Genomic DNA, 10,324 nt, shown 5'->3' on the forward strand with positions numbered 1-10,324 from the left:
CCTGACAAGCTGAAGTCCTTGCTGGGATTCTTGTTCAACTTGCTGGAGATCTACCTTGTGACTATAGTGGCTACACCAAGGGCAGCAATGGCCATAGTGCCCTTGACTGTTCTTTATGCTGCATTCCAGGTAAGAGCTTGTAGAGATACACAGACAGGAGAGGCTGAAGCAACATGGCCACGCCCTTGCAGAAAGCCTCCTTCCATTTCTTAGAAGCGGAGACATGCAGAAACTAGTTTCATCATCTTGAATTGCATCTGAACAAGAGTAATGTCAGTGACTCTTCCAAAGCATCCCAGAGACCTTACAAAGAGGCTTGTGCTTTTCTGATGTCCAGATCAAATCCCACCTATAGCTATATTCCTTGTCTCCATTAGTATAAAGACCAAAAGCATTTTCCCTTTCCTCCAGAATGCCTACACTGCTTTTTAATCCATGTACATCATGCAGCTCTCCCATCAGGCTGTGAAACCTCAAATGCTTTGCCAGCTAAGACTGAACACGAGGAAAGGGCAAGTGAGGGTGCAAGTATGCCTCCCTTCTCCATCAAGCAAAGGGCTGGTCTATAGGAGAAGGTGTGAGTTTAGACACTTTGCGAGGTCAGAGTATGCTGGCTTCTTTGCATTAACCATGGGGTTCTTCTAAAGCAAGACAAGACATAACACAGGCAGAAATGCTGCCTCACCTTTTAAGGATGTCTCCTACCTGCACATTAGGTTTTATAATACTAGCCTAGTACGTAATATTGCACTTGTTGAGCCCTTCCCAAATGTTCTGTGGAGCACATAAGCCTTCTAATCACTTCCCCTTCCATTTCCCTTTGTACCAGCATTTCTATGTCATCAGCTCCTGCCAGCTGAGACGTTTAGAGGCTGCCAGCAGGTCACCCATCTACTCCCACATTTCAGAAACTTTCCAAGGGAGCAGTGTGATCCGTGCTTACAAGGACCAGGAGAGGTTTATTTTGAAGAGCAATTTTCTGGTGGATGTCAATCAGCGAATATGCTTCCCTGGAGCAGTTGCTGACAGGTACAAATCTGCAGTGTAAAGATGATGATCATTTATTCCCATGGCCTTGGTGACTGGAGATGGCTGCTCTGGGAGCTTGGGTGGAGGTACACTGATGAGACCACAGTGCACAGTGGTTTGGGGGTAGGGTAGCCTATTTCCCTATCACTTGCCCTGTGCCCCTCTCTGGCAGTGTCTCTTGCACACCATCTGTGTTGCGTGGCTAGGCACACACACATACTGACACACAGCTAGAGTTATCGCTTGGTGTCCAAAATGCAGGAAGCTGTAGTACATGCCTGGTGAGGACCATCATCACATGACAGAGTGCAGCACGAGGCCTGTGGTATATGCAGAACCCCTCAGACAACAAAGCCATCAACCACCAGTCATCCAACTCATCCAAGCAGCTGTGTGCTGGCTGCTCTCATCCAACAGGCCTTGGAGAAAATCCTAACAAGAGACTATAAAGCCAACCAGTTTGGACAGACTGGAGCCATTCATAAGCTAGAAAGTGGCTGGATAGAAGCAACCAGGGCATGACAAGAGCTTTGTTGGGCGCCCTGTACCCCAGCAGCTCCACAAGTGTTTTGCAAAGTCATCACAGATGTTGCTGAGAGAGGGGAAGAGGACACTCAGCAACAACTCTGTACTCTCGTCCTCTTGCAGGTGGCTGGCTACAAACCTGGAGTTTCTAGGCAACAGCATCGTGTTGTTTGCAGCACTATTTGCAGCAATGGGCAGAACACATCTTAGTCCAGGAACTGCTGGCTTCTCCATTTCCTATGCTCTTCAGGTAACTCAGCACTGAAGTAATGCCATGCTTGCCTTTCATCCAAAGCAACTTGCATTTTAATTTCTGCTACCATTTTAACTTGTAAGAAATTACGAACCATGACTAAGTGTGTTCTCCTACCAAACCCTGCTGTCATTGCTGAAACCATCTGGAGCACCTGGCCCCTTACAGAGAATGAACCTGATAAACATATCCACCAGCTGTCTTTGTCCTCCTGCATCTGAACACATACTTAAGTCATGGTCTGCAGCGTCTGTCTTACCTGCTTGCAGACTAGTTACACAGCAACCTAAGCAACAGTCACACTATCTTTTAGCACCCAAGTCAGCAGCATTTCATTCTCTATAAACTTACAGAGAAGCAGCTATGGGGGGAGCTGGCTAGGCTCTTTAAACACAGCTTTACAAACTTTCACAAGGTTATTTTTTAACCTTTTAAGGGATGATTTCTCAAGTAATTAGCTGATTGAACACCAAGACAAAGTGCCACATACCTTGCAAGAACAGGTCAAGACATTTTATCTGCTCAAATGCTTCTGTTTCTTTCTGCTAGATAACTGGTGTTCTGAACTGGATGGTGCGTTCCTGGACAGAAATAGAAAACAACATTGTTTCTGTGGAGAGAGTGAGAGAATACCTGAGGACTCCTAAGGAGGTAGCTAACCAACTATTGACCTTAGCAGAGATGAACATCTCTGCAAACTAAATTAGTAACTTTTCTGTTCCACCTGGACAAACCCCCTAGTTTTCCCCATGTAAAAGGCCAGTTATGTTTCCTTTAAAGAACTGCCAGCATTTGCTTTTTATCCAAGTGACTAGGCTTGTTTTATAACCTCTAATCATTATTTCCTTAAGAGACTTGAGCATTAGATTGCCATTAAAATAGCTTCACTTGGTAACACTCATGGAATGAGCCATATTTTCTGCCCGTATTTGGTGTATGTATTTATTGTGCAAGTTCAGATGCACCTCTCTGATAAGTGATGGCTGCTAGATAGCCTTTTAGCCACTAAAACTCTCCAGTGCAATCATTTTTGTTCTGTAATCATTAAAATTATTTCTCCATACACTGACCAGAGATCCTACTAAAAGAGACTTTCACAGTCCTGTTTACAGGGGCATATAAATCTTTTTTTATTGAACCACTCAATGTCAGAACTCTGACACGCAGACAAATATTTATCCCCATTTTCAGGTAAAATGATTGACATCTTTGCACAAAGTAAAAAGTCGATATTTGCAATATAGAAGTTAGAGGCCTCTTTCTCTTTTGAAAACAATAAACAGATCAGGGGAATTTGGCACAGATGTCTTCATAAGCTTCTCATTTTAGTATGGCCACTTGATTTGGTAATTTAAATCAGCTTTATACACTGCTGTTTGTTTTCATCTATTTAGGCACCCTGGACTCTGAACAGCAAACTTCAAGGTCAAGTTTGGCTCACTGAAGGAAGAATTGAATTTAAAAACTATAGTTTGCGATACAGGCCAAATTTGGAGTTAGCACTGAAGCATGTCAATCTCACCATCAACGGGCAAGAGAAGGTAAGCAAAGCCACTTGTTTCAGAAGAGCTACAAAGTGTGAACACTGCTTTGCAGTGGTCAGACCTGGGCAGATACAGTCCCTGCCCTACACCAAGGTTATTGTAACTTGTAAGCATGAAACGTGCAGGGATGAGTCCATCTGTCGCACTGCACACCTCTTCAGTACAAAGTAGTGTTTCCAGGATTGCTGCATACACTAGATGTTCTTCTGAGTGACATTTCCTTTCTCAGAGGGTTAGCAGGCTTACAGCAAAGGAATTTCACTTTTGAAATCTAGTGCCACATCAAGGCCCTGTTCTAGCTGCTCAGTCTTGTAGTTATTCTTCCCATCACAGGCTTTCAAGATTCCTTTTCATACAAAACAATTACAAATTATAAATTATTCCCTTTAAGAACGTATTGCTAGACTACATGAATCTGGAACAGCCCTTAAGATTTGATCCATGCAAAGCTGTCTCTCAAAAGGCCAAGAGGAACTACACGGCAGGTCTGTGCAACTGTGGAAAACGACATCAAAACTGTAAGCTTTCCATTGCACTTTACAGATTGGCATAACTGGAAGAACAGGAGCTGGGAAATCTACTCTTGCTGTGGGATTGCTGCGATTAGTGGAAGCTGCAGAAGGATCGATACTAATTGATGGACTCGATATTGCTCAGCTAGGTCTCCATGACCTTAGAACCAAGATAACTGTCATTCCTCAGGTAGGATATTAATTTCCAGAATGCTTCAGCAGGTTGTAAGTCTTAACACCTAGGAAGGGTTTATAAAGACTATGTGAGAGGAGGGACATTCAGAAATTTCAAAGTTGGAAATTACCTCTATGCCACGCTAGTCTCCCATTCAATGTAACGTTAGCCACAGAGAGCTCGTTTTTATAATTCATTTCAGGAGTTGTTTGTACTGTCTCTGTGCTCAGGATCCAGTTTTGTTTTCTGGCTCTCTAAGAATGAATCTCGACCCATTAAACCGATACACTGATGCAGACATCTGGACAGCTTTGGAACTGACTCAGCTCAAGAACTTTGTTGCAGATTTGCCAGATCAGTTGGAATATAAATGCACTGACCAAGGGGAAAACCTAAGGTACCTTACATCTGCAGAAAGACAGTGGCAGGGCAGTTCCCCCATGGGCTGGGGGAACGTAGAGCTAGTGGGACAAGGAGTCCAATTCATTTTTTAAAAATAAAATTTAAAAAAAAAAAAAATGGTGCCCAGACAGCAGGTTGCTGCATTATTGTCATGTTTAACAGCATGAAATCAAATCATAGAGAGACTAAGACCTTTGAGACTTAACTGTTGTGGTGTCTTGTGTTTGTGCAGTACTTGAAACACTGGAATCCTGTTCCAAGTGCAGATCTCCTGGGTGCTATAGTACTACACTCCCTTTGTTTCCTTAGGTTGTTTCATGCTGTTACCTGCAGCACCACCGGCCTCAATCACCCTTTCAGGGGAAGGGAACAATCAGCTTTCCATTACTATTTTCAAATTAATCACGTATTCTGACCCCAGGGAAAAGTGACTACTGCTCTCAGTTTACCATCCCTCTTCTTACTTGCAGCGCTGGTCAGAAACAGCTGGTTTGTCTGGCCAGAGCACTTCTTCGGAAAGCCAAAATCCTCATTCTAGATGAGGCCACAGCAGCAGTAGATTTAGAAACTGATCTTCAGATTCAGTCCACCCTGAGGGCGCACTTCAAAGACAGCACAGTGTTAACAGTAGCCCACCGGATAAACACCATCATGGACTGCGACAGGTAATATCTTCAGCTACTCTCCTAAGGAGGAAGGCACAGGCAACCTGTGTGAACTAGGCAAACCGCAGAGTGTTAGTGAACAGCAATTTCATTTCTGTCCTTTTCTTGTTTAACCCACAAAGCTTTGCTTTAGAGATTGTAGGAGCAATCTTACATCAGGTAGGCACCAACAGGTTAACTGAAGATCATTTATTCCCACATAATGCATTTCATGCTGTGTCATACCCCTATTTCCCCCACTGACAGCAAAACCATGGCTGCAGCTCTTTGCTTTATCTTAAAATTGTGGAGCTAAAATACACGTCACAAATCTTACTCCAGTCTCGGTTGCGGCAAAACTCTCCTCCCACAAACTCAGTACTTGAATAGTCACTCATCAGAAACCTATTTCTATCCCACAGCTGTTTCCCAGCTGAAAAGCTGCTGGAAAGCTTGGTTAAATAACAAGCAAGTACTGAAACTTATTTTAGAAATAAGTACAAGTAACTAAGTTTATTACAGTTGCTGGTGTATCCCCAAGCTTACAGTTCTGTTTTAATGTTCACAGGATTTTAGTCTTGGAAAATGGTCGGATAGCTGAATTTGATACTCTGGAACGCTTAATAGCTCAGAAGGGACTGTTCTACAGACTGATGGAAGAATCAGGCCTTGCATGAGTCACTCATGGAGTACTCCACAATGCCACCACTATCAGAAATAATTGATCTCGTAATTGAGTTATTGGCTTCACTCTAAAATGCCTGACACTCAACCAAATCTTGTTTGAGCTGTAAACGCAGTGAGTAGATGAAAAGGGATGACTCGGGATACACGTTATTTCTATAGGAAACTTAGCACTTTGATTTTCATTGTTTGCAGATACCTAAAACCTCACTCGTCTGCTGAAAATGAGACAGTCAGAACTTAGAATCATAGAATCATAGAATGTTTTGGGTTGGAAGGGACCCCTAGAGGTCATCTAGTCCAACCCCCCTGCAGTGAGCAGGGACACCGCTAACCAGATCAGGTTGCTCAGAGCCCTGTCCAACCTGGCCTTGAATGTTTCCAGGGATGGGACCTCCACTACCTCTCTGGGCAACCCGTTCCAGTGTTTCACCGCCCTCATTGTAAAGAATTTCTTCCCTAGATCCAGTCTAAACCTACCCTGCTTCAGTTTAAAACCATTGCCCCTTGTCTTGTCACAGCTGGCCCTACTAAAAAGATTTTCCCCATCTTTCCTATAGGCCCCCTTTAGGTACTGAAAGGCCGCAATCAGGTCTCCCCATAGCCTTCTCTTCTCCAGGCTGAACAAGCCCAACTCCCTCAGCCTGTCCTCATAGGAGAGGTGCTCCAGCCCTCGGATCATTTTTGTAGCCCTCCTCTGGACCCGCTCCAACACTTCCATGCCCTTCTTGTGCTGAGGGCTCCAGAGCTGGACGCAGTACTCCAGGTGAGGTCTCACCAGAGCAGAGTAGAGGGGCAGAGTCACCTCCCTTGACCTGCTAGCCACTTACCCACCTTGTTGCTTTTATGGTACAAAAGCAAACAAACCAAAAGACCACAGTATCTCCAATTCATACTACAAATAGAGCCCAAATACACTGCCATACTTAAAGATTACACAGATTATTTTTAAAAGCCAACAAGATTTTATGGACAGCAAACAAGAATTTAACTGGTAGCAAGAAATTTAACAGTTTACAGCTTGTCATAAGTTCCACGCAGAACAAATTTAGTCTTCTGCCCATGTCTTAAGGTCTGCTCACCTGAGGGCTGTTCTTACACAGATATGGTGGACTCCAAGGCAGCAGCTGGGTCTGGTCACCCAAAGTGCACAAACACCAGGGCAGTAGGGAAGGGGAGGTGGGATGCCACCAAGCACAAGAGCCTACAGCTGCCTGCGGGGCTGCCTGTTGTTGCAGCTGGGGATCAGATACGCTCCATCCCCTTCCATGTCAGCTTTGGAGGGGCCCCCATTAATCGTGCTGTGCAGAGGGCTGACAGGCTGCCTGGAGGAAGAGAGCCAGCTTGGACACGGGCTTGCTGACGCAGACCAGAGTAACTTGGCTGGGAGCGGACAGCAGAACATCGTTCCTTCTGCTTGAAGGCTTGGAGCAGCCCTGCTGCCAAATGCCAGTTGGTCACAGGGGAACACATCCAAATGCCAACACTTCCAAATTGAATTTGGCCACAAGGAATTTGCATGGTGAAAAGTGTCCTTCTCTGATCCCTGCAGCATAGCAGTCTCTCAGACCTGTCGACGTGGTGGTTCATTCATTTTCCTCTTGAGTGCAAGTTTACCTCCTGCATGTGCCACCCTGGTGCCACAGAGCCTCTGCCATGGTCATCTTCCTGACGCTGCTGTAACAAACTAGAACAGCAGCTGAAAGCAAAGTCTTCCTGGGCTTGCCACAGTGCCAAGGAGCTGCGGTCAGAGCTGTCCCCACGTCTCTCCTCAGGAATCGCAACAAGAAAATGCGACAAACAAATCACACTGTGAGATACTGCTGTTTACTGTGACTGTTTTGTTAAAGCACTTCATTTTCTAGAAAGCTGAAATAAAAGTAAAATCAGGTATCGAAATGGCTCTCTTCAGTAAGCTAAAGTAAATACAGCATAAAAGGGAGTAATGGGGGATGGGATGGGAGAGTTCAAACTGGCGAGAGTCAACCCAGACCAAAACCCAGCAGTTTCTTCTCCCACAGCTGTTCAGGATCCTCTTTACCTGCCTTAAGAGTGGTTAACAGTTTCTGCTTGAAAAGTACCTAAGATACCAAAGTCCGATGCCTGCTGCCATACTGGTGCTCAGATACCAGGAAAGAGGTAGTTTTTTCCCCCTCTACTTTCCCCAAACCTTACTCAAGGGCAGAGACAAAAAAAGTAATCAAACAATAGATACAAGTTATGAACACTCTAAAGGTTTATCAATGGATCTCAAAACCAGGAGCATTTAGAACTACTGAGATACAAGGTAGGTATTTTTTTCTTAACTGAAGTCAAAGAGAAACAGAAGTGCCCATGTTGCTGGGTAATTCTGAAACAGACATCTTTTAGCATACCATAATCTCTGATATAAACATCTTTTAAATGCTCGCTTTCCGTTCCTAAGTTGGTAATGCAGAGAGAAGGCAACAGAAGGCGAAAATAATCAAAACATACTTTCACACTGGTAATCTTAGAAAGGGCACAGTTTTTCTCTTGGCTTGCACAAAGTAGAACCAAGCAAAAATACAATCAGCTTTCACACATCAAGCTGTGCTGAAAGGGCAAAAGAAATGGGATTCCCAAAATTACATGTGGCAAAAAACCCCTGTGTTTCAGATGAGCCAGAGTCCCCAGCTTTATGTCCAAGTGTAAGTAAGGTCTCACAAAAAAAGGTAATAGTCACCACAAGGAAGTTATCTGGAAGTTGGTTAAAGCAAAATATATAAAGTAGTTAATACCTGGAGATGCCATCCTCTCTTGAAAATCTGGTTTAAGGAAGAAAAAGCAGTGTTTAAAAGGACAGGTCTGCTGGGTCTTTGGAAAGGTACTTCTTCCTAGATTAGACTGACTGAATTATGCAATTAGCATGGGGGTAACTACAGGAGGCTTAGAACTATGCCAACAGCCTATTTCGTAAGTTGCTCTGAAGAAATTTTAAATATTAAGAAACAAAAGTCTGTCCAACACCTCCAGTAATCTGAATGCCTAGAGCTGATGGAGAGGAGCGCCTGGACTTGCCCCGTCTACACCTTTGCTGCATTAATTTTTAATAGCTATTGTGCGGCGTTAAGTGCAACATACACAGAGCAGCTGCGTTCAGCTCTACATTAGTTACCCACTCAAAGCCCAAATAAAATCCACTAATCTGAAGAGGGTTTCTTGACATCTCAGTGGCTTTCCAACTCGGTTTTTGCCTTTGGAGCAAAACAAGAGTTTCACTCTAAGTCCAGTAGGGACTCTAAAGAAAAAACAAGTTTTGACCTAGACCACTGCAAGAACACACCATGTCCCGGTGTTTCTGTGGGAGAACCCATATTTCCCACCACCCTCTCGGCCGGGTAGGCTGAGCTGTGTTCCCGCCTGAGGCGGGCTGTGGCTGAACAGCCCGGCCTGGCCACTGGCAATGGCAGCAGACCCCAGACCAGGGGGTTGGGAGCAGCAAGCACCTCCGCAACGTAGCCCCAGGGAGATGGCCTGGCCCAACCCAGCCCAAGCACCAACCTGTGGCAGTATCTCACCCTCACAGAGCCACTCACCCCACACAGGCTGCCTGCTCTGCCAGTTCAGCTAGTATAGGACTCCCATGCAATCATATTAAATGAGGTCAAGAGCTTAATTAGTGCTATAAAACTTTCAGTGTTACATCAAATCTGGACATCAAGAGTTAGGGCTTTCAATTCCAAGCCCATTTCCCCCCCTTTCCTTTTTTCCTCCTCATTTAAGGCTATCTCAAATGAAGTGCAAGCACAGCATACACAGGAGAGATAAACAACCTAAAAAAAGATTCTTGTCCCATGATTCCAAGCTTAAGGTAATACTGAAATTGCCAAAGCTAGAAAAATCAGAGTGAAGGTGTCGTGCATTGATTTACACAGAGTTCATGGAAAACATGCAGTTTCTAAATTGCACTCCTAGTTCCCTAGGTGGTCACAATATGCACAGGAAAGCCAAAACGTTAAAGGCATCAGTGACCCACAGCACAACTGTTTGTGCGACGTTGCGGCTGAATGAGTTAAGGGTTATCTTCAGAGAGGTCTGAAGACTGGGAACAGTTTTACAGAAGTAGCTGGATTCACACACGTGAAGAACTAGGGGGTTATTTGCTCCTGAAAATCCTGAGCTGTTTTTTCAGCAGAATCAGCTCTTACAAATGTGAGGGATCTTTCATATTGCAGCAAATAACGTGAGTCAGGATTTATCAACATGTGCTGAAATCCCATGCAGTAAAATAAAGAATTTTCTTTTACTCTTTTGTAAATATTAACATGTTAATAATAAACATGAACATACTGATTATAATTACCACCACCACCAGCTTCACGTGGGCTGCAGTGGCACACACGGTGTTGCTGTAAGACAGAAGATACAGCACAACAGGTGCTGAACTGGTTTCACAGATCCTTAACTTTTTAATTAATAGATTGGAACAAAATGGTTCTGAGAGGAAGAAAAGAGCTTTGCTTTGAAAGATAAGGATCTTTTCAAAGACTGGAAGAAACGGTCCCCAGAACAAAGAGCACAGAATGAACTGGACC

General features: G+C 44.2%; 2 protein-coding genes across 2 annotated transcripts in view; one reads left to right on the plus strand and one right to left on the minus strand.

Moving 5' to 3' along the window:
• ABCC6 (ATP binding cassette subfamily C member 6) overlaps positions 1–5,505 on the plus strand; it is a 24,129-nt gene extending 18,624 nt beyond the window's left edge. Inside the window, exons 22-29 of the mRNA XM_035895071.1 lie at positions 1–129; positions 830–1,029; positions 1,678–1,804; positions 2,357–2,458; positions 3,202–3,348; positions 3,895–4,053; positions 4,269–4,435; positions 4,911–5,505. The exon at positions 1–129 is cut by the window's left edge and continues 167 nt beyond it. Of these exons, the coding sequence (XP_035750964.1) occupies positions 1–129; positions 830–1,029; positions 1,678–1,804; positions 2,357–2,458; positions 3,202–3,348; positions 3,895–4,053; positions 4,269–4,435; positions 4,911–5,109 (1,230 nt within the window). The 3' untranslated portion in view covers positions 5,110–5,505. The remainder of the gene's footprint in view (positions 130–829; positions 1,030–1,677; positions 1,805–2,356; positions 2,459–3,201; positions 3,349–3,894; positions 4,054–4,268; positions 4,436–4,910) is intronic.
• LOC104126971 (multidrug resistance-associated protein 1) overlaps positions 1–10,324 on the minus strand; it is a 60,096-nt gene that overhangs the window by 2,912 nt on the left and 46,860 nt on the right. The window lies entirely within an intron of this gene.

This window comes from Egretta garzetta, unplaced genomic scaffold (genome assembly GCF_000687185.1).
Source record: "Egretta garzetta isolate BGI_Z169 unplaced genomic scaffold, ASM68718v1 scaffold575, whole genome shotgun sequence".
NCBI classification, from domain to species: domain Eukaryota; kingdom Metazoa; phylum Chordata; class Aves; order Pelecaniformes; family Ardeidae; genus Egretta; species Egretta garzetta.